Source organism: Eschrichtius robustus, chromosome 7, assembly GCF_028021215.1.
Source record: "Eschrichtius robustus isolate mEscRob2 chromosome 7, mEscRob2.pri, whole genome shotgun sequence".
Classification (NCBI taxonomy): Eukaryota; Metazoa; Chordata; class Mammalia; order Artiodactyla; family Eschrichtiidae; genus Eschrichtius; species Eschrichtius robustus.
In genome coordinates, this window is record NC_090830.1 from 112,910,339 (window position 1) to 112,934,907 (window position 24,569).

General features: G+C 46.6%; 1 protein-coding gene across 4 annotated transcripts in view; it reads left to right on the forward strand.

The window, feature by feature from the left end:
- Positions 1-230: 230 nt before the first annotated feature.
- SUFU (SUFU negative regulator of hedgehog signaling) overlaps positions 231-24,569 on the forward strand; it is a 110,328-nt gene continuing 85,989 nt past the window's right edge. For all 4 annotated transcript variants that reach the window (XM_068548464.1, XM_068548466.1, XM_068548467.1 and 1 more), the window contains exons 1-2: positions 231-562; positions 4,868-5,002. In XM_068548464.1, coding sequence (XP_068404565.1) covers positions 381-562; positions 4,868-5,002 — 317 coding nt within the window. In that variant the 5' untranslated portion in view covers positions 231-380. The remainder of the gene's footprint in view (positions 563-4,867; positions 5,003-24,569) is intronic.

Sequence of the window (24,569 nt, forward strand, 5' to 3'; positions counted from 1 at the left end):
GTTCCTCCTAACACTAGGGGGAGTCCAAGAGCCTTGGGACACCCCCGCCCCGCAACCCTGGGAGAGGGAGGCGGGACCTATTGTCAACTCATGCCTTCCCCACCTGTGACTGGCACAGACACTAGCCAATGGGTGCCGGAATAGGGCAGGCCGGCGCCACGCCCCCTGAGCGCCCCGCGGCCCCCGAGGCACCCTCTGGCCGTCTCTGCCGCGGCTACGGCCTGGGCGGACGGTGCGCCTTGCGCAGGCGCGAAGCCTAGACCTCGCTGCAGCCCCCCCATCGCCTCCGGGAGTCGCACCCAGGGAGTTCGCCTGCTGGCGCGTCAGTGCTCTCCCCCTCGTCTGCCCTCCCCGGTCCCCCCAGCACCCTACGCGCCCCGATGGCGGAGTTGCGGCCTAGCGGCGCCCCCGGCCCCACCGCGCCCCCGGCCCCTGGCCCAACAGCCCCTCCGGCCTTCGCCTCGCTCTTCCCCCCGGGACTGCACGCCATCTACGGAGAGTGCCGCCGCCTTTACCCAGACCAGCCGAACCCGCTCCAGGTTACCGCTATCGTCAAGTACTGGTATGCCTTGGGCCGCGGGGAGACGGACAGGGGCGGGCTGAGAAGGGTTAAAGCGCTGGGACGAAGTAATTTGTGCGGGAATAGGAGGGGGAAGGAGAATGGTTAAAGCACTTGGAAGAAGGGCTTTCTGCTGCTAGGGAAGAAGTTAAGGCTCAAGTTAGGAATGGGGACAAAGGGGTTAAAGAAGCCTGTGGGTAGCGAAGGGTTAGCGAGGGAGGAGGGGAATGAAGGGTTAACTGGGATTAGGAGAATAGAGTGAATTGGGGGTGTGGGTAGGAGCGGCGGGGTAACGATAGGAGAGAAGGAACTGTAAACGTGGTGAAAGGAGGGGGCGCCTGTAGGGGGTCATTAGTGGGCGAGGGGAAGCCGGGGTGGGGGGGGCGGCGGCTGAAGTGGGATGGGGGAGGCGAGGCGGGGCCTGGGGAGCATCTGAGAAGGCTTTGGAGCCGCGCGGCTGGAGGAGCTCAGAGGGCACGAGACTGCACAGGGTAGTGGCGGGTGTGGGTCTGTGGGTTAGGAGGGGAGCAAGTTGTGAGCGTTGTGCTTGTGAAGGGATGAGGAAGAGGTCGAAGGGATGAGGAAGAGGTCTCTTTTTGATACCTTCCCGATGAGCTCAGACGTTCATGTCAGTGCAGTGCTTTTGCGTTTGAAGTTTGGCGGAGCAATTTTTCCTGATAAACTTTCTGCTTACTCTGCACAGTTCTGTTTCTCCATGCAGAGCTTCTTCTGGCTCCGCAGCTGCTTTGCTTTAGGTCACTGGCTAGAACAGAGGCAGACAGGGTCAGGGAGATCCATGGTTTGGCTCAGAATTGAAGGAGACTGCAGTAAATGATGAAGACCTGGGACTTGGACACGAAGGATCCTGCAGTGAGATGTTAAGAGGAGCTTGGTGGTCCAGAGCTTCCAGATTTAGGCAGCAGTTCCTCAGGGAAGCTGAGGGTAATGCTCAAGTAGCTCTGTTAAGATCAGACCTGTGTACAGATGGGCTGCCCCTGGGGAGGGAATGGTCTTTTCTAGTTTCCCATTTCTTTTGCAACTTGTCTCTTCCTGTCCCCTCTTGGCAAAACAAGTGTTATAGGGACTCTTCTTCATGGTCTTTCTGGACCAAAAGTTGACTGAGAATTAATTGAATCTGTCCAAAACCACATTCGTGCAGGCACTGTATTAGATGAGCCCCTTCATTGACTCCTGAAAGACTGTTCAGGCAGCTGCTTGGGGTGTGGCCAAAGGGGAGGTACACTCAAAGGGGGCAGTGAATAGAGTGATGTCTTTGCTGGTTACCTTTCCCTTTAAGAGTGAGTCTTTTTCCTCTTTGACAACCTTTTTCTTCTTCTGGAGATGGCAGAAGCTAGGCTGTGTAGGGCTGAGGCCACCTCCCTGTGTCCATGGGAGGATGTGAAGAGGCTGACAGTGTGAAGGGCCTGGGGAGCAGCCACCTGCTCCTTAGGGAGAGCCATGAGAGCAGCCTGCCTCTGTCTGGTAGCCAGGAGGAGGTGTGGCCAGTGGTACAGTTCTCTCTGGCAGGCACACTGTTCTTTGGTTGAGAGGAGTTTTTGAAGAGAGCTTCTGAGTACAAAGCAGCTCTTGATAACTTAATCACCCATATTTAAATATATTCTACCACTATATTTAAATATGTATAGTGATGGACTGTATTGGGATATGTCATGAGGAAAAGGGGACCTGCCACTGCCATGCTGTTTGTTCAGGCCTCATTTGAGTATAAGGAGAAATCCCTACTCAGACTTGGGCAACTGTTTTTATGTCACCCAAGTGGCCATGAAGGATAGAGTTGTGTGTAAAAGGTATTGAACAGGTGCAAATGACTAAGACTGGTTTGGGAACCCTTTATTTTCCACCCATCCCCCCAGGAACCTTTCTTTTTTCATCTTGTTGCGAGTTTCTTAACCAGGCCAGGACTTATCTTAAAAGATGGGCCAGCATCTAATGATGAATAAAAAGGATTGTATAGCACTTTGTGGAATTAGAAATGCTGCCTAGATGCAGAAATATATGAGAGGGAACAGCTCAGTGACTGGTTCTTTCTAAGATTCGGAGGGGGTTGCATAATTAAGATCCTGAAAGTAATTTACTGATAACCCTCACAATTGGGATCCCACAGTCCCTCTTCAATTTTCATAGCAGGATGGCTGACTGAGGCTGCCTCAGTTTGGCTGTGGCCCAGGGTACCTTGGGATTCTTTTTCTTGTGACAGAAGGGTGGCTCTTTGACTAGTGGTCCCTAGCCAACAGGGACATCCTGGTTGAAAGCTGAGACATGAGTGATCAGGGAGCTGAAGTAGAACCAGTGCCCTAGGGCCACTCCACTCTGGCAACCTCCCTGTGGAGTGAATGAAGTCAGGTGTTCAAGGACTTAAGTTGAGGCATGATCTGGGTCCTGGGATAACATCTTTTTCTAAGATGTATTTTCCACGTACTCATCTGCTTCCCATCAGGTCTCTGAGTGAGTATAACAGAACACTCTGCTTAGAGATGAGGCTGATTTTGTCTGACTCTTGGTCATTCTCTGCAGTTGGAGTTTTAAGGTAAAGCCTCTCTCTTTGATGAAATACCCTCTGGGAGACTTGGCCACAAAGAGGGCTGCCAGGGGTGTGGTAGATGGAGCATGGAAGAGTGGACGCAGTTTTGCCACTTGATGCTGGATGGACCTAGGCTGAAGCATGGGCAGATATGGAGCCTGTAATCATTCCCACCTGTTCCACGGTTCTGCAGTTATCATGAGGTCCTTGCAGGGGTAGCCGACCTTTCTTTCCTCTTTTCCCCGACAAACTTTTCTAAATCTAACTGGTTGTGGAATTAGTCAGATGAGTTGGTGAAAGCAGAGTTAAGGAAAGACATGGAGATTTGTCCCTTTTCCTAATCCACTCAGTTGAGATTCTAAGCTATTTGTAGCGACTTTCTTACAAGTCCTATAAATAACTTAGCATTTCCTAGCAGAGAATAAGGATTTCTACAAAGGCAAATAACATCCTGGCAAAAGAGGGTGAAACCAGACCTACTGGTTTTAAATAGTGTTTGAATTGCATGGTACTGGCATGCTTGCTGGGATCACATACATGTAACATGTCTTTTATTTGGTTGTTGGCATTCCTTCAGCATACGATCCCAAATGCAAAGTGTACCCCATCCTTGTCCCAGGAGCAGACAAAGTTTTTGCAGTCTGTGGAACAGTCAGATGTCCGAGGCAGCTCAAGTGCAGTGTTTGTGGGCTAAATGCAGACTTCCTTCTGCTGATGGTTTCCATTTAGTCTTGTTTCTCAAGTCTACCAAGTTTCTCTATCCATTCTGAAGAAAAGCAGGGTTTTTTTTTTAAAGAACACTAATTACTAAAGGGAACCCTTATTGAATTAAATCCTCAGAGTGAGCTAATGGCTGAATCTCTTCCTCAACTGCCTCTCTGTTGGAATTATGGGGGAAGTCTAATGTGGTTCTCAGAGGCCCCAAATCATTTAATGTTCCAGCTCTACCTTAGAGGCAGCTGTGTCCCGGGATCATCTTCCAGATGCAAGAGCTCATAGGGCTCTCAGCCTGGCTCCTGCTGCAGTTCTCTGCAGAGCCGAGCTAGCCTAAGTTTGGCCTTTGTCACTTGCATGATAAAAGACCAGCTTTGGTCTGGGAGGTGTGGGCTGGGGTCTGGAGGCATTGGGTCTGTTTAGAACAAACTGTAATTAACATAGGGCACAATACAGTCTTTCAGGAATTAGCTGTCTAAGAGGCAGGAGTGGAGCTGAGCCTCTGCTTCCAGTAACAATGCCCATTGGGGATGATCAGGATGGTCTTTCAACAGAGGCCAATTGATTGACTGATGAGCTTCTTGCCTTGAAGCTTGGCGTGCTTATAGGCACCATGGAAGAGAGATAATCCCTGCCAATCCCACTTGGGATTGGTAATTTGAAACAGGAGGAAGCCAAAGGGTCAACCAATCAGTCTGTTTTATTTCTTTTGTTTTTTTTGAATTTTTGAATTTTTATTTATTTTTTTATACAGCACGTTCTTATTAGTTATCCATTTTATACATATTAATAAGTCTGTTTTATTTCTGAAGGAGGTTCTACCTGTTGGAGATAGGAGAAGGGAGCCTCTTGTGCTTATGGAATTGGGCTGCCTCCAGCTGCCCATCCTTTGGTCTTATCCTGGAGATAAGACCTGTGTGGCCTCCCTTTAGTTATCTTTTACCCCAGGTTCCTCTAGGATGGGGCCTTTAGGTTTGTAAGGCAGAGCCCCTCAGCTTCACATTGTCTGCTTTCAGGCTCACACTGACACTCCTGTGTTTTGTCTTTTGCAGGTTGGGTGGCCCAGACCCCTTGGACTACGTTAGCATGTACAGAAATGTGGGGAGCCCTTCGGCCAACATCCCCGAGCACTGGCACTACATCAGCTTTGGCCTGAGTGATCTCTATGGCGACAACAGAGTCCATGAGTGAGTGTGTACACTTGCCCTTCCATCTCCCTGTTCCTTAGCCTTGAGCCTTATTTCTGAGGTTTTCCTGAGCAGGGGTGATAATGTCATAGTCCCTTGAGATTGGCATTTCTCACGTGGAACATCTGGGTTTCTGCCTTCTGCCTGTACCTCCTTGTGCCAAGGTGGTCCAGGTCATCACCTGAGCTCTGCTCATCTGGTGCAGGAAAGTGTTGGTGAGCAAGAGTTCCAAAACCATCAGGTTTTTCCAAGCTTTTTCTGATGTTTGAGCTCAAATGACAGGCAGCACAGCTATGACCCAGATCTTGGGTTGATTCCTCTAGGTCTACTTCCTTTTTTCCCCTCTAGCTTATTATGAAAAATTTTAAACAAGAAACAACGTTGAAAGAATTTTACAGTGAACACTCATGTACCACAACCTAGATTCTACCATTAACATTTTATTCTACTTGCTTTATCATGACTATATCCATCTCTATCCCTCTGTCGATCTTACCTACTTCCTTTTAACCTGCAGTTATCTGTGCTCAGATCAGCTGCAGTACATTTTTTTTTTTTTTTGGTACATTTATTTATTTATTTATTTATTTCTGGCTGCGTTGGGTCTTCGTTGCTGTCCGTGGGCTTTCTCTAGTTGCAGCACGCAGGGGCTACTCTTAGTTGCGGAGTGCGAGCTTCTCATTGCGGTGGCTTCTCTTGTTGCGGAGCCTGGGCTCTAGGCATGCTGGCTTCAGTAGTTGTGGCTCGTGGGCTCAGTAGTTGTGGCGCACAGGCTTAGTTGCTCCACTGCATATGGGATCTCCCCGGACCAGGGCTTGAACCTGTGTCCCCTGCATTGGCAGGTGGATTCTTAACCACCGCACCACCAGGGAAGTCCCTGCAGTACATTTTTTATCCTAGTCTTTCTTCCATTTGCTGCCCTGTAATACTTCTAATTCCTACCTGCCTCCCCTACTTGCCTCTATAATCACTGAATTTAAATACATTTTAATATTAAGTTAAACATTGTCAGTTGAAAAAATAGCAACAGTAATAATAAAAGCTAACAGTTAAGCATTGATTATGAGACAGGTACTCTTCTGATCACTTTATATATATATGTATTAACTAATTTTATTTTCACCACAACCCTAAAATACTGGTAGGTACTAATATTTGCCCCATTTTACAGTTGAGGAAAGTGAGACACAAAGAGATTCTATAATTTGCTTAAAGTCACACAGATTGGAAGTGGTGGAGCCAGGATTCTAACACAGGCAGTCTGGCTCCAGAGTCCGTACTCTTTTTTTAAAAATTAATTAATTAATTAATTAATTAAGGCTGCGTTGGGTTTTCATTGCTGGGTAAGGGCTTTCTCTAGTTGCGGTGAGCGGGGGCTACTCTTCGTTGTGGTGTGCGGGCTTCTCATTGTGGTGGCTTCTCTTGTTGAGGAGCACGGGCTCTAGGCACATGGGCCTCAGTAGTTGTGGCATGCAGGCTCAGTAGTTGTGGCTCGCAGGCTCTAGAGCGCAGGCTCAGTAGTTGTGGCGCACGGGCTTAGTTGCTCCGCGGCATGTGGGATCTTCCCGGACCAGGGCTCGAACCCATGTCCCCTCCATGGGCAGGTGGATTCTTAACCACTGCGCCACCAGGGAAGTCCATGATTTCTCTTTCTATTATGTCCTTTTCTGTTTTTTGTTTTGCATACTATCTTTTTTTTGCCTCTTATACCATCTTTTTGGTATCTTGGTGGTGGCTGCTTAGCGTGTGTAGACTGAAAGAGTAGCAGGGCTCTTCCTACCTTGCCTTAGCATTAAGAGGTTGATTCTGGAGATGATGATGCTATGATGAGGAAGAAGATGATAATAGTCTTTTTTTTTTTCCTTTGGCTTTGTTTTAGTTCTTACTATCTTTCATCATGAGTCAAATGCTTTACAATCTTATCAGGTTCTTTTGTTATCTCTGTTTTATACATGAGGAAACTGAGTCCCTTGAGGGGTTAAATGAATTGTCTAAAGTCACACCTCTAGGCTGTAAAAGAGCTAGGATTGAATTGAGCTGTTCAGAGTCTGAGCTCTTAACCACTAGGCTATACCACTGCTCTGATCACAGGCCCAACCCAACTTCCTCTTTTCTCTTGTTAAGCTTGGAGGCCCAGGCCCCATCTCCTCACTGATCACGTGTCAGGAGCAATTCCTGGGCCTGCCTTTATAGCCTTCAAACATATCCATTGCAATGTCAGCCGAAGGCTTTGGAAACAGGGAATTAATCTTGCCTGAATCAAGACCCAGCATTGCATTATTAATAATGGAGATAGAATAGCAAACAGATGCAGGGAGTAGAGGGACTATGCTGGACTTTAATTTATATTTTTAATAAGAACCTGCAGAGGATATTTAGTGCAGCTAGCCTGTACCTTTTTGTTGACAGATTTATTCCAGTTAAAAGAATACTGTTTACTATGTGGCCTAAAGATTCTTACAGTCTACCTGCTTATGAGGTATGAGTCCAAGGCCCAAATGACATGAAGAACATAATTGAGGAAGTCCCATATTTCAGAAAGGGCAACCTCTGAATTTGAAAAAGGGCCTTTCTTTGTTTAGCAGTACCCTCGTATATGTGTGTCATTTCTATGTGATAAAACACTTTGATATTCAGATGTCATTCATGACAATAGTGAGACCTCCATTTGGGCTTTCACCTCACCACTCGAGCCTAGTATTTTCTGGTATTAAAACCTGCCACTGGGCTTCCCTGGTGGCGCAGTGGTTGAGAATCTGCCTGCCAATGCAGGGGACACGGGTTCGAGCCCTGGTCTGGGAAGATCCCACATGCCGCGGAGCAACTAAGCCCGTGAGCCACAATTACTGAGCCTGCGCGTCTGGAGCCTGTGCTCCGCAACAAGAGAGGCCGCGACAGTGAGAGGCCCGTGCACCGTGATGAAGAGTGGCCCCCACTTGCCACAACTAGAGAAAGCCCACGCATAGAAACGAAGACCCAACCCAGCCAAAAATAAATAAATAAATAAATAAAAATTAAAAAAAAAAAAAAAAGTTCAAACCTTTCCTTAAAAAAAAAAAAATACAAAAAAAAAAAAAAAAAAAAACCTGCCACTAGAAGGACATGGAAGGAATGTTCTTGGATATTTACCCAGTTCTGGTCTACGTTGCAGAAGTCAAAAGTACCTTTGTAATTGGCCTTGTGCTGGTGTGACTGGTCTCTTCTCGATCCTGGTAAGTTTCTTGAAGAAAAGTTTGCTTTTCCAAACATTTCATGTGGCGAGCCCTCTTTAAAACTGATTCATGGATTCTCATATAATTTAGGGCTTGAAACTGAGGTCAGAAAGTTGAGTGTTCTATCACCCAGCTTAAGTGCTAAGAGGTGTTGAATTGGAATTATGGCAAATGAATCTCTGGCAACATTCTCCTTACACTGCCTTTGACTTCTCATTCAATGAAAAAAAGGGCAGAAGCCTTGGTTCATTTATCCAGCATTTATCAAGTGCTGAAGTCCTATTTTGTACTGGACACAGAGCACCATAATAGGTGTCTTGGGGATAAGATGCCAAGACAAAATTCGTGTCTTAAGGAGCACATGTTGTAGAGGGAGGATAAATGTAAAGAGATAGTTACAGTACTGGGTAAATAAATGCTGCAATCCATGATGTAGAACATGATCTGGGAGCACAGTGGAGCGAGTGACTTACAGTCAGGCTGCTGGATTGGAAGAAGCTCCAGGGAGGAAGTGAAGTTTGAGAGGAACCTTGTAGGAAGGGGCTGGGGTGAGATCTGCAGTCTGACACCTCTAGGGCACAAACATTCACTTTTGGAAAGGAGAGGAGCTTTCAAAATCTTCTAGCCCAGTATTTCCAAAATTTTTAGCGCTGCCTTCATAACCTTTGCCACTTGTAGTATATTACCTACTTTATGTTCTCTTTAAGTTAACCTCCCCTGATATAAATATATTTTTAAAAGTTAAATCACTACCATATATGGAAACCAATATCACTTGCTGTAATTTAAAGGTAGTTATGGAAGTAAACACAGTGATAACAAAGCTATATTATTAAATTCTAGCTTAATACAGTGGCCTGTCACAGAAGATTCTAAGCCTGAGGCCAGCTTTCTCTTTGTTCAAGAGATTAGTAAGTACGAGCGAGGTATTAAAAAAGACATGCTAACACCAGATAGAACCTGGCCCTAGCTATGATTAAAATAATTGAAAGACAGTTGAGAAGGGAATTTTTTTTAAAGTATGATTCAGTATTATTTCTTGTCACAGACAAATGGGAAACACTGATCTAGTCCGTCTCCCTTAATTGTGCAGTTTAGAAAGTACAGTAGCCTGCCAAAGGCCATACAGCAAGTTAATGAGAGCAGCAGGGTCTCCTAACATCTAAAATGTTCTATGCTAGATAAACAACAAGGTCCTACTGTATAGCACAGGGAACTATATTCAATATCCTGTAATAAACCATAGTGGAAAAGAATATGAAAAAAGAACGTATATGTATAAAACTGAATCACTTTGCTGTATACCAGAAACTAACACAACAATGTAAATCAACTATACTTCAATTTTTAAAAAGTGTAAAAAATAAAAATAAAACGTTCTATGCTTTCTTTCAATGTACAGGGTATTGTTTGTCTTTAAGGTAATAATACAAGCAAGCTTTTTCTTTTTCTTTTTAGTTTTTACTATATTGCAGGTTAGTGCTAAGTTCTTTTTTTTTTTTTAACATCTTTATTGGAGTATAATTGCTTTACAATGTTGTGTTAGTTTCTGCTGTGTAACAAAGTGAATCAGCTATACATATACATATATCCCCATTTTTCCTCCCTCTTGTGTCTCCTTCCCACCCTCCCTATCCCATCCCTCTAGGTGGTCACAAACCACCGAGCTGATCTCCCTGTGCTATGCGGCTGCTTCCCACTAGCTATCTGTTTTACATTTGGTAGTGTATATATGTCCATACCACTCTCTCACTTCATCCCACCTTACCCTTCCCCCTCCCTGTGTCCTCAAGTCCATTCTCTACATCTGCGTCTTTATTCCTGTCCTGAGTGCTAAGTTCTTTATATAAAATTATCACTTTATATTATCCTCATAGTAATTCTGTGACATAAGGAATTCTTATTACCTCTTGCTCATAGATATAGAAATTTAGGCTTAGAGAACTTACTGCACAGGTGGTAAATTGACAATCAGTTCTAGCGACCCCAAAGCCTATATTCTTAGCTACTGTTCTGTATTGCCTTTCCATTTTAATCAGTCAACAGCATTTATTAAATGCCTACTGTGTACTTCTTCCCATTAAGATCTTTCTTTATCCTCACAGCTTGTTGAGGACAGGGACAGGCAGAAGCCTAGGGGTCCCCTGCGTTTCTTCTTGCTCCTGGCAGGCTTGCTTCAGTGAGCAGAAGGGGAGCAGCCCCACCCTGGTAGCCTGGAGAGGGGAGAAGAGTAAGCTGACTGGATGAGCCCTGGTTTGGCCAGTTCCATCCAAGTTCTTTCCCTATTCACAGTCACTAAAGGAAATAGGACAAGAGAGCACTTGTTTGGATTAAAGGTTCTTAAGAGGCTGTTTCTAAAGTTGGAGAGATGGAACAAGTTGCAGTTCGGGGCCGCCACACGGGAGATCAGCGTGCTTTTCTAGGAACCCTAAGGCCACCGCCAGCTGACTTCAGCAGCAGAGACTGTCCTGGTGCTCTTCCCCCCAGCTTGGGAGGTGTGAGACAGCTGAGCTTCAGCTGCCAAGTGCTTGTCGGAAGACTTCAGCTCTGGCCCTTCCCTTTGTGGCCAGGCAGCTGTGGACTGGAATGTGCGGGTTTGCAGAGCTGTGGAAGAGGGGGGCTTCAGCACCACTCTCCGTCAGGATTTCTGGCTGTCCCCGGTCCTGCCAGCAGCCCTGGCTAGACCCAAACTACAGGGGGCCTAACCAAGGCACAGGAGGCTGGCTAGTTGCAGAGTGTGTTTGTGATCTCAGGCAGACTTCCCTGGTGGGATTCCACTGCGCAGGTCATCTGCTGTGTGCGCCGGGCTGGTTCCAAAGACAGCCTTTGTGTGGTGTTGGCCTGCAGGCTGGCAGCTCCACAGGGTAGAGCCCACACCTCAGCTCTACCTCCATGGTCGATTTGGGCTCTGCCCCACAAACGCTGGCCTCTTGGCAGGTATGTCCATGGAGTGTAGAGTTGTTCTTGCCCCCTTGGGGCGTGGAACTGCTGCTGACTGGCTCCCCATGGCTGCCTCTACTGGGCTGGTGGATAACCTCTTTTTCCCTTTGGGTTTCTCCCATCTGGGCTCTGCACTGAATGAGTTATTTATTAAAACACTGGATACAGATTAACTTTTCCACTTGTTGTTTTGTGTGGCCTTGGTCCCCTGCAGTTGGGAAATGCTAATTTGCCTTCCTCAAAGCTTGGTTGGCAGGAACTTTTTAACATGCCATTTCATTCCCTGGGGTTTCCAGTGGAGATTCTGCCTTTGCCATAACACACCTGTCTGGGAGTGTGGTCTCTCCTCTAGTTGGCCTTTGCTTTCTTTCCAAAGTTCTCCAGAGACTGACAAGTGGAATTCCTCTCTAAGCCACCCATAGATGGCAGGTCCCAGCCCTCCCCCTAGCTGGGCACAGCAGGCCGAGGAAGAGCTTTGTAGGTTCACTGGAAGGCAGGCCTCCCTGAAGCTTTGGTCCCTCCCTCTGTCTTTCATCTCAGAGGTGTTTAGTTTCAGGATGATTATGTGAAATGGTGGTGCTCTCTGCTAAGGGCAGGGGACCTGGCCTACCTAGAAAGGGTGGGGCGCCCTTGGTCTTGGCCTGGGGTGGGAATAAGGGACAACAGTGGGGATAGAGCTCCCCCTGAGGCTGAAACCACCACTCTGGGCTGGATTTCAGACCCCAGATCTCTGAATTTTGAAATGTTGAGAATTCCTTTTCTTTTGTAACCACAGGAAGACCTGAGGCATTGTGGGGTTCCTAGCAGATCTGTGTGGGTGTGTGGCTTCATCCTTTGTAAAGCATTTCATTTGCAGCATGGATTCTCTGTTCCTTCATGGTGTAGAGATGCTAAATTCTCCGATTCAAGGAGTCCTTCAGCAGTAAGGGGGCAGTTGGGAAGAGATTCCTTGAGCTGGCCCAGTCAAACTGACTTAAAAGTCTGAGAGGCCTGATTATTCAGGAGTGACTGCCAGGCTGTCAGCATTGGGAGAGTTCCTCCTCTTCCTGCAGAGAGAGGCAGAAACTTGGAAGCCTTTATGGGTTTGATGTGATCAGATCTCTCAGCCCCAGGATTCTTCCCTGCCAGCCCACCCTTTTAGACTCCCATCTTTCACGCCACAACTTTTCCCATGCATGCTGGTCCTCACACCTGCCGTGTTCTGGGTCTGGGTTTGCCAGCATCTCCTTTGCCCAGTATTCTGACTCAGAGGTCCTGACTCAGGACTTTGGCCTTTGGCTCCTAAATTCATTCCTCTCAACTACGTTTCCAGTCAACTACGTTTCCTGTTTCAGTAGCTCCGTTCTGATGTCTGGTCCTAAGAAGTGTGTGGAGAGGTCTTGTGCTCTCTGACCTGAGCCCCATGGGAATGGTCTCCTCACCCCTGCACATACTTTCAAAGCTCGCTGACCTGCTGCCGAGCTCTCCACAGAGCACCAGGCTGCGCGGCACACCCCACCAGCAGAGCTATATTGAGTCCCAGTACAGGCAGAACACTGGAGAAGGTGATGTGTTTGGGTGGGGGACAATGAGAAGTCATACCGAGCTTCTGTCCTTGAAAAAACCCAAGATCTGCTTGATAAGAGATGGCAGAGTCCTTGGGAAAGAAGGCGACCGTGAAGATTGGGGCTGGAAGCAACTTTAGGCTTTGCCTGACTTCTGTGACTTTGTGGCTGTCTCCCCTCACCCTGTGGTCCTCAGTGCTTCATTAAAACATGTAATAATACTTGCAAACTACTTGTAGCTCTTACTGTGTGCAAGGCACTATTCTAAGTGTTTGTTTTTTTTAAAAAATTAATTAATTAATTTATTTTTGGCTGTGTTGGGTCTTCGTTTCTGTGCGAGGGCTTTCTCTAGTTGCGGCGAGGGGGGGCCACTCTTCATCGCAGTGCACGGGCCTCTCACCGTCGCGGCCTCTCTTGTTGCGGAGCACAGGCTCCAGACGCACAGGCTCAGTAGTTGTGGCTCACGGGCCCAGTTGCTCCACGGCATGTGGGGTCTTCCCAGACCAGGGCTCGAACCCGTGTCCCCTGCATTGGCAGGCAGATTCTCAACCACTGCGCCACCAGGGAAGCCCTCTAAGTGTTTTATATAAATTCATTTCATCCTTACAAAAGCTCCATGGGGTAGATATTATTAATCTTATTTTACAAGGAAACTGAGGCACAGAGATGTTAAGGAAATAATCACCCAGCCAGGGAATGCTGGAGCTGGGCTATCAACCTGGGCAGTCTGGCTCCAGCAGTCCTCACCCTTCCCTTCCTCTACCTGTGTGGGCGTGTGGAGGAAGGTCCCCCCTTGGACCTCTGTTACTATCGTGTGCCTCAGTTCAAAGGTATCTTGGATTAATGGAGTGTGAATAGTTAAGCAGGAAGAGCTTTGTAGGGGAAACGTTGAGCTGGGTGTTGAAGCAACTTTGTAGAGAAGAAGGAGTTCTGTCGGGTAACAGCAAGAGGGTAGGTGATAGGATCCTGTGTCAAATTCAAGTCAAGGCTTCTGCAGCCTTACTGTGGTCATTTTTAGTAAGTTGCCAGGAAAGTCTGCTCTTAAGAGCACAAAGGTGGTGCGTCTGGCTTGGATGTCAAGTTCACATGGTCATGCTTCCTGTGTGGTCAAGAATGTGCCCAGCATTCCCACAACCCAGAGCATATGTTGCCCAGAATGTGTGGACTATCTGATCATTCTCTCTGGGGAGGAAGTATAGAAATGAGGAACACTTCAAAACTGGGAGTACCCATACCTTCTAGCTGAGGTGTCTGTAGGGCCAACATGGGAAGGATTTTTGTTCTGAAATAAAGTTGTCTTGTCACCCTGCAGAGTGACATAACCAGCAGAGGATATATTTTTCCTCTGTCCTTATATCAATGCAGATTGTCATATCATTTTTTAAAACATTTTAATTCCTGTACAGTAAGTCCCCTACATATGAACGAGTTCCACTCCGAGAGCACATTCATAAGTCCAATTTGTTCGTAAGTCCAACAAAGTTAGCCTAGGTACCAAACTTTTACAGATAACACCAGACACGTGGACTAACTTACGCGATCAGACATGCAAACGCACGTTCGCATCTTAGAAAGTTCGCAACTTGAAGGTTCGTATGTAGGGGACTTACTGTAATGGTTTTTTAAAATTAATAGGCCTTATATTTTAGAGCAGTTTTAGGATTATAGAAAATTGAACAGATAGCCCAAAGAGTTCTCATATACCCTTTCTCTCCTCTGCTTATAGTTTCCCTTGTTACTAATTCCCTTGCATTAGTGGTACATTTGTTACAATTGATGATCCAGTATGGTACATTATTACTAGCTAATGCCTTCTAGTTTACATTATGGTTCACTCTTTTTGTTATATAGTTCTGTGTGTTTTGACAGATACATGTCCTGTATCCACCATTAGAGCATCATACAGAATAGTTTCACTGCCCTAAAAATGCCCTGTGCTTTTTATCCTTTCTTCCCTCCTCCCAGACCCCTGGCAACCACTGATTGTTTTACTGTCTCTTTAGTTTTGCCTTTTCTGAAATGTCATGTAGTTGGAATCACACAGTATATAGCCTTTTCAGGTTGACTTCTTTCGCTAAGCAATATGCATTTAAGGTTCCTCCATGTCTTTTTGTGGCTTGATAGCTTATTTCTTTTATCACTGAACAATATTCCATTGTGTGTATATACCATAGTTTATCCATTCACTTATTGAAGGATATCTTGATTGCTTCCAGCTTTTGGCGATTTTGAATAAAGCTGCCATAAACATTCATATGTGGGTTTTCTGTGGACATAAGTTTTCAACTCATTTGGGTAAAATTGCTGGATCACATGGTAAGACTATGTTTAGCTTTGTAAGAAACTACCAAACGGTCTTCCAAAGTGGCTGTACCATTTTGCATTCCCATCAGCAATGAGTAAGAATTTCTCTTATTCTGTGTCCTCACCAGCATTTGGTATTGTCAGTTTTTTGGATTTTAGCCATTCTAACAGGTGGAGTGATATCGCATTGTTGTATTAATTTGCAATTCCCCAGTGACGCATGATGTTGAGCATCTTTTCATATGCTTATCTGACATCTGTATCTCTTCTCCAGTGATATGTCTTTGTTTTTGTCCTTCACCTCCTCCCCCTCCCCATTCTACCCCCCGAACACAAAACCCCTTTTTCTTACATCATGGGTTCAGACAGTGTTTTTTGGCATATTTTCCTTTTGGTCACTTCTCATTAAGTGAGTTAGTTCCCCTGAGTAGGTACGGGGTCCACATCTGAATCCCTCCATCTCAGTAGGTTTTAACTGGGGCTGGCCCGTGTGTTCTGTACCTTCTTTTCCCTAGTGATGGTGTCTTTCATAAAGTCTGTAGCTGGTACTGGGTAGGCTGGTAGCCTACAACTTCAATCCCAAGGTTCAAGATTGATACGCCCTCCAGTACAGACACTACAAAGACTGGTGTGCAAACTTGTCCAACAGCAGACCCTGGCAAGCTTAATCTTGTCTTAGATGAGAAGTGAGAACATCAGGCTCCTTGAGGCCCCAGCCAGACCTCAAACTCTCTGTTTTAGCTGAACCAGCATCAAGAAGACTCTTTAAAGTCCGAAACTTTGCTGGCCTGTACTTTTCCTGTTCCATCCATTATTGTTGTCACTTTTTAGGTATAAAATTGCGTTTTTTCATTTACAAAGACAGACAGTTGAACCATTTTACCAAACATGTTGGAAATTAGAGAAGGAAGAAAAAAAATCATCCATAATCCTATCACCTTTTGTTTGCAATCCTACGTCTGCCCTCATGATGATTTCTGTAAACAGTTCATTGTGAGTGATGCTGTGCCCAGTGTATGCAGGGCTTCTGTCTTATGTGAGTTTCTCAGTTTGAGACTAACATCTTCCAAGGCTTCCCTAGTACTTGGCTCATGCTATTTTCTAAATTCAGCTGGCCCACGGCTGCTAGGATTTCCAGATTCTGAAAACAACGCTTTTGCTTAGGATGATGGCTCCTACCCATTGTCATGTTGCATTAACTACATCTGTTTCTTTTGCTGCTTGACTTCTCACGGAAGTGAAGAGCGGTTGAGGTAGTTTACGTACCAACTGTGCTGGCCACCCACCTCTCAGTTACTACCTCCATCCTTTTAATGCAAATCGCCGTGCATGGTGGTGGTAGTCCTGAGAGTGTGTGTTGTTCCTGTTGTTGTTTGCCCCTTAGAAAGTTGATCAGTGATTAGATTTGGTGATCACTGTCACCTGGAAATTAACACCACAAGCCTCCTTGTCTCTCCCTTTCTTGGGTGTGTGGATACAGAAGACTGAGATTGGGCTTACGGAGTGCCCCAGGTTCCTGGTACCCAAGTTATACAGAAGGTTCACAAGTATAAGCACAATTGCCAAGAGATAGGTAAGATCCTTCTCAGGTAATTGCCTGAAATAAATGAGCTACCATTTAGGACTTTTGAGGCTTTCTGCCATACATAGGAATCAAATAATATAATAATACTCTCTGTTTGCAGCAGGATCTGATCAGTGGATCTAGGAGAAAGGATGGCCTGCTGTCCTTTCCTGGCACTGGGTCTACCAGGTGATGGGTGGGTACACTTGGTTCCCATCCAGCGTTAATCACTGGCCTGTCTTCTTCGTTTGGAGGGTCAGCCGTTCACTCATTACAGAGATAGTCATTATTGGGGTAGTTCTGGGCATGAGGTATGTAGTAATGAAAAGCATACTCCTGGTCTGGCCTGGTCTTCATGGAGCCTCCAGTCTTCTGGCTGAAGCGTCCTTGAGCAGGAAAAAACAGTGCAGGGAGGTGGGCTGGTTACAGCCTCAGAACCTTAGGTGTCACACGGAACCTCCCTGCCTCCTTTGCTGCAGTCTGTCCCTTGAGGCCTAGTGGGGGGCTCTTTGCGAGCAGGAGTCCTGAGGCTCACAAATGAGGCCAGGCCTATGTTTGGGGTTGGGCCATTTCCCCATTTGTAAGTGAGAACATGCGTTCATAGCAGCTGCTCAGAGGAATGTGGTTCACTGGACTCCAGGCCCTTAACTAGCAGGTTAGTATAAGCTGGTGGCCTTCAGAGGTCCTTTACCTTCCTACTCCCTCCCGTGTTACTCAGGCTTCTTGAATCCCCGTCATAGAACCAGCTTTGCCATAATGAGGCCAGTCAAGATGTTTTTGTTTTTCAAGTGCTGACCTCCATGTGATGCCTGGAGGTGCTTGGAGCCTTGCCTCTGACCACCAGTTTCCCTTAGTCTGATCTCAGGCCTTTCAGCATGAGGTTAGGAGCTCAGGAGCCATGCCTGTGGGGAGGGGTAACTACTAGAGAATGGGGCCTGGCCCAGGCTGCCGGTCCCAGGGGATCAAGCTGGCTGGCTGCACTTTCTCCCTGTGATGGATCTGACTCCTAAATGCTTCTGAAAAGCTTGATTGGTTAGAGGACAAAACAGTGAAATCTGACAGACAACACCATGGCTTGCCCTAACCCCTTCTTCTTCCCGTTCTAGCTTTTTCAATATATCGGGTTGCAGACATGCTGGATTCCCGCCCTCCTGGAGCCAGTCTGGCAATTTTTCATTCCCGTAGCCAGGGGTTTTGCACAGAGAAAAGGCCCAGAAGGAAGGCAGTAGATGAGCAGGGAGCCCTTGGGGTTGGAGCTTTACAGGAGCGTTGCTAATATGGATCCCTTAGTTCTGTGCCAGCTCTGTGGCTGGGGGCAGTGTCCACACCATGTCCCTCCTCTGCCATCCAGTGGCCTCTAGTCTCACTTTAGTAATAGCCAAAGGCCATTGCTGCCAAGATTCTTTGATCCACCTCATCCCCTGCTGCTCTCCTTCCTGACTGTGCTCCACCCACTCTAGTCTGCTGCTGTTCCTCCAAAGTGCCAGACAGTCTCCTGCCTCAGGGCCTTTGCACCTGCTCTCCCCATGTCTAGAAAGCTCTATTCTCAGATAGCTTCATGCCTTACTCCCTCACCTCCTTAGGTCTTTCCTCAAATAACGCCTTTTAGTGAGACCTTACCCGACCTCCTTATTTAGAATGGGAACCCTGAACCCCCCTCCATGAAGCACTATCACCTGCTTAATTTTTCTTTAAAGCACTTATGACCGTTTACCTTATTTTACTTAGTTGGCTTGTTTGTTGTCTGTCTGCCCTCCTTCCCAGTAGAATGTAAGCTCCCTTAGGGAAAGGATGTATACCAGCTTTATGCATTGTTTCCCCGGTGCATCAACAAATATTTGTTGAAGGAATGAATAAATGAAAAACTAAAAAACCTTGCTTTGGGATTTCTCTGGCTGTTGGGAAAGCATTCTCACAGCAGAGGCAAAGAATTCTTCTGGCCCAGCACCAAGTCTGAGCGTTTAGCTCACTCGGGGATTTCTTCAGTTTGGACCCATGTACTTGTAATAGGGTTGATACTCCACAGGCATTTTCATAGGAGTCAGAGCCTTTCTCTGGGAGGAGGTGTGTGATTTTGGTAAAAATGTCGGAAGCTTTCTTTATCGGGGTGGGGGAGAACCCCCAGCACCTAGCACGGTGCTTGGTATATGATAAGCCCTTAATTGATTTCCTGAAGTGTTTAGTGCACATTACCTTTTAAATGCTGGGGCTATCATGGGAGCAAGACAGGCAAGATTTCTGTTTTCATTGATTTTACATTTTAATAGGAAAAACATGTAAAAATAAGTACAGTTTTAGATAGTGCAGGTGCCGTGTTGAAAATAAAGCAGGGATGATGTGCTGCAGATACCCAGGTAGGAGTAGGGCTTGAGGTGGGTGGAGAGGTTGCATTTAGCAGGTAATCAGTGATGGCTTCCTTGAAGACACATTTGAACTGAGACTTCAGTGACAAAGTGGCAGCCAGGGCTGTCACATCTTGCAACTCTAGGGGCACCGTTCATATTATTCAGTGCAATTTGTGCTCCCTGGAGTTGTACAATGCTCTGGTCACCCAACCGTGTGAAGATTGTAGGCAGTGAAAATTGTTAGTTCAGAGGCCCTGAGGTAGGAAGGACCTTGAGGTGTTCAAGGAACAGAAAGAAGGCCAATATGCTTGGGGCTTGGTAAGAAGAGGACAGCGGAGCAAGATGAGGTTGGAGGGTTTGAAGACAATACAAAGAACGTGACATTCAACTAATTATCTGTTATCTGTTGACTGATGAGGGAAGCAAAGGGATGATATTATGGGGGCAGGAGTGGGGTTTTAGGAAACTTTTCTGGTAATTTGGGAACTCAGCACTGGTGTGAAGGCAAGAGAACAGATTTGAGTGATGGTTTTATTTCCCTGAAAAGGAAACAGCAAAGTGGCTCAAAGGAAATACCATTAAGATATTTGAGTCTAACTTTGGCAGTGACTAAGAGGAAAGCTCATTGCTTTTTTTTTTTTTTTTTTTTTTTGGCTCATTGCTTTTTAATACTGTCTTATCTTGTTTGTCATTGAACGTCTCAGCCTGATTATCTCTTTGGACAGAAATGGGAATATTATTATCATTTAGCATTTGCTCAGCTGTGACATGATGTGCCCATGTACAGAACACACAATAAGTACAATCCTTGCTCTTGGGGAACTGAGATGCTGAAAAAGATTTGTTTCTTTCCGTTACCCTCTTTCAGGTGTCTCAATCTGGGGTGGCCGACTTCCCAGAGTCCTGGAGGCTAGTGGGTGGACAGAAAGTCCTTGGGCAGAACGCCCTGGCTCTTGGGTCTGTAAGAAGCCCCGAGGCTGTACATCTGTGTGCAGACGGCACCTCGCTTCCCAAATCAGACTGTGATCTTGCCGCCATTGGCCTAGCCTGTCTTTTTTTTTTTTAAAAAAAAAAAGATCTTTGTATAGATGCTGCTTTAGCCCAAAGCCAAGAGTGGGGGCTGTCATAGTGATGCCAAGAAACTCAAGCACCAGGCTCTTCCTTGGCCCAGAATTCCTATAGAGCACGGGGCGGGCTTGGAATCCCTCTGGGGACTGACCTTTGGGTTCTTTGGTGGTGGATGGGAGTAGAGGAAAGAAGGTACAGTCGGTCTCCAGTAGGGGAGCTTTCTCCAGTAGGTGGTCAGCTTTCACCATTCTGCAGAGAAAGGGTCTGCTGCTCTTGGCTTGGTGCTTTTCCTAGATTCAGTTCTCAGTCTGGGAAGCTCTTTGCTCACTGAAAGCCCAGGATAGAGTTAAGCCACCCTAAGTGTTGGGAGCCAGGTAGTTTGTTTAGCTGGGTTCTCAGCTAAATCAGTCCTGGGAGCTACTGTTTTTAAACTTGAGGAATGCTGTGGGAACATGGTACTTGGCTCCCAGCAAGGGATCTCAGGAAACATCTACTTGAGTAGGCAAATGCATTCCACGAGTCTGGTTGTAGTAGAAAGAGTATCTGCTACTCAGAGTTACAACTCAAAGGTGCCTGCCCTGCATTCTAGCCTCATCAGAATCCCAGCTCAGTGTGAGGGTGCAGAGTCTCAACTGATATGGTTTTTCTCTTTCTTTCTTTCTTTTTTTCCCTTCCTTTAAGATTGTGCAAAATTAATATAATATAGCTGGAAGTGTTTTAAAAATCTTAACTATCAGAATATTACCATATAAACATACTGGAAAAGAGTTTTACAAAGTTTTATTACCTCGAATAGTACTTGTGTAGTCACCAAACACCATTTCAAAACAGCTCATGAAGTATCAGTAATTGTGAATTGTTCGAAATAAAAACATAATCTTTGCAAATGTTTATTTTGTAATTGTTTACTGAATTCTGTTGTAATGGCTGTCACTCAAAGCATGGAAGCAGTCAGGAAGAATCTTGGGCCTGGTTTGAGGGATCCAAGGTCAGGAACTTGGGCAAAACTGGAAGATCCAGGCAGCTCTTGAAGGACGGGGCTGATTAAGCTGCAGAGTCTAGAGGGTAGGGAAGCTAGAGGCATCTGCTCTTGTTCTCAGGGAGAAATGATGAGCAGGACTGCTTCTACTGAGCACTAAGCAAGGGAAGGATGAATACTGGCTTCTCTGTTTGGGTACTTGCTGATGCTGGACACTGTGCCATCCATTAAAAGCCTCCCAACTGCCCTATGAAGCAAATATTCTTCGCCCAGTTTAATAGGTGAGGAGACTCCAGGGCACATGGAAATTAACTTGCCCAAGGGTCAGCTAGAAAGTGGTGGAGCTGGGCTTTGTGTCAGCTCAGGTGACCTCCACTGCCCGTATGCTTGCCTATGTCACTGGACTCTTCTCTAGCATCTTACTAGGACCCTAGGGTAGTACAATTTTATGCAATTTCTGCCCTAAGTCCACCCTGGGACCTCCAGAGAGTTCAAAGAGCCCAAGAGCCCAAGACTAAGAATCTCTTGTGTCTCCCTTCCTCACTACCCAGCTTCCCTGCATTGCTGGGCCGGCTCACCACTCTGCCTAAGCCCTTCAGCTCATAACCTTGGGCTGGCATTTGCCCCCTTATCCCTTGCCCAGTATTCTAAAGCTTGTAAAACTTTGCCTCTTTTCTCAGATTTAGTCTAGTTAGTAAATATTTTAGTCTCACTCTGTTCCCTTGTTCAGCAAGCCTTCACTGAGCACTTCTTTGCCAGTCACTGGTGGTGCAAAAAGGGGCAAATCCAGTCCTAATGGGAGAGCTAGGAAGGCAGTTACAGTACAGCAAGGAGGGTCCTGTGATGGTGGTTTGCACAAGAGTAAGGAAGAGTGGTAGGTGCCCTATATTGGTCAGGGTTTCAACAAGAAAGAGTTTGGTACCTTCAAAGTAGAATAACTGGGGGAGGGTTTGTTTATAAAGGAAGGGCACCATAGAGGATAGTGCAGTAATGCAGGGCTGGTGGTTGGCTTGGCTGCTGCTCTCCTAGCGCTGAAGGGACCAGAGGAGGGAGTGAGATTTGAGAACCTAGAAGGAAAGAGTTGTGTAGAGTGTCCCTCCTCAAAGTGACCTTTAGGACTAACCTTCAGTCGAGGAGCATGGCCAGCCTTAGGTAGTCTCAAAGGGAGGGAGCCCTGGTCTCTCCTCCCTCCCTCTGATTTCCTTTAGGGCTTCCACTGGCTGAACCCAAGTGGAAGCCAGAAGGCTCAGAAGCCCCACAGAGGTCAGCCTTAAAGGGCAGAGAGCAAGGTGGGTGTGTTGGTGTTCTATTGCTGCAATACAAATTACCACAAATTTAGTAGCTCAAAACAGCACATATAATCTCACATCTCCTCTGGGTCAGGGGTCCAGGTGTAGCTTAGCTGAGTGTTCTGCTTAGGGTCTCACAAGGCTGCAATTAGTGTCAGCTGGGCTGCGTTCTCATCTGAGGCTCCATTGGGGAAGTATCTAGTACTTCCAAACTCCCTCAGGTTATTGGCAGAATTTCTTTCCTTGCAAGAGTCCTGGAAAGTTCTTCAGAGCCAGCAATGGTGATAGCAGCTGCTAGCAAGACATGGTCTTACATAATGTAACATAATCATGAGAGTGATATTCTGTCACCTAGCCACGTTCTGTTGGTTAAAAGCAAGTCCCAGGTCCTACCCGCATTCAAGGAGGGGGGATTCCGGGACTCCCCTGGTGGTCCAGCAGTTAAGACCCCGTGCTCCCAATGCACGGGGCCCGGGTTCGATCCCTGGCCAGGGAACTAGATCCCACATGCCGCAATTAAAGATCCCGCACACTGCAACGAAGATCCCGCGTGCCACGACTAAGACTGGTGCAGCGAAATAAATAAATAAATACTTAAAAAAAAAATGGAGGGGGGGATTCCACAAAGGCATGAACACAGGAGGCAGAGGTCGTGGGGGCCACCTCATGATCTGTCTGCCATGGTGGGGATGGACCTAGAAGAGCAAACCGAAGGTACTCAGCACAGGTACCCAGCTCAGAGAAGGTAACACCTGAGCCTCCCTGAAGATGAGCAGAGGGCAGAGAAAAAGGGAACAACCTGTGCAGAGTCTCAGAGGTGAGGAAGTCATTAGTGTGTCAGAGATCTGCCAGTCATTCATTCATTGTGAGGCCTAGGAGGTGAGAGGGACCTAGTTCCCGGTGGTCTTGTTGAGAAGTCTGGACTTTACCCTGAAGGTTTGGAGTGGGGGTGGGCGTTGGAGGATTTTTTAGCAGGGGAGAGGTACATCATATCCCATTTTGAGAACATCAGAGTGAAGAACTGAATAGGGCAGGAGGCAGGAGATCAGTGAGGAAGAGCGGTGTTGGCCATCCAAGTGTAGGATGAAGGGGGTATAACCAACATATTATAATAACTTTAGATGAAATATTACCTTTAGAAATTGTAAATCAGTATGTTGTACACCTGAAACTTACATAATACTGTACATCGACTCTACCTTAAGGAAAAAAAAAGGCCAACCCATGGTGTGGCAGTGAGGATGGAGAGAAGAGAACAGATTTGAGAGCTGCTGAGGAGGGAGGAGGAAGTGTCATCAGACCTCAGTGACTGCCAGCGTGGCTGCACAGGAGGACAGGGAGGGCTGGAGGATGACTCCTGGGATTCTGGCTTAGTGGCTCTACTAGTTTCCTATTGCTGCCATAACACATTATCACATTTATTATCTTACAGTTCTGGAGGTCAGATGTCTGACATGGGTCTCACTGGGCTAAAATCAAGGCGTCAGCTGGGCTATATTCCATTTCCTTTACCAGCTTTTAGGGGCTACACGCCTTCCTTGGCTCATGCCCCTTCTTCCAGTTTCAAAACTGGCAATGCAGGCCAAGTCCTCGTGTCACATCACTTTGACCTACTCTTCTGCGTCTCTCTTCCACTTTTAAGGACTCGTATGGTTACCTTGAGCTCACCCAGATATCATCTAGCATCTCAAGATCCTTAACTTAATCACATATGCAAAGTCCCTTTTGCCATGTAAGGTAACATACACAGGTTCCACAGATTAGAATGTGTATGTCTTTGGGGAGCCATTATACAGGCTACCATAGTAGTACTCGTCTTCAGTTAGAGAAAGCTGGAGAAGGATCACGTTTGGGGAGATACTGAGTTCAGATTTGTATATACTGAGTTTGCGGTGTCTGGGTTTGGTCCTTTGCTTGGGGATAGATTTGGGAATCCTCAACACAGACCTGGTGCTGCAAACCATTTTATGAGGTTACCTGGGGAAACTATGTGTGGTAAGGAGGTGGCAGGAGCTGAGCCCTGGAGAAAGCGGGGCTCTGGCTTTTGTCCCTCTTTCTTCACCTAGAAAGTCCCCTAGGGGCAGATGGAGGCCATGCATGGGGAAATGCTCACATTCTGTTTTCCCTAGTGAAGTGGTTTCCAGTGGTGCCCTCTGTTTGCCAGGCAGCTCTTTATTCTCTGCATGGGTGTAAGGGGCAGAGTAGTGGCCAATCGCAGGGCGTCATGGGGCTTGGGCCAGCACTGAGGGCCTTGGAGCAGACTGACCTTCTCAAGAAACTTGGTGCAAATAGTAAAGGCAGCTGGTGCTCCAAGCATGTGCT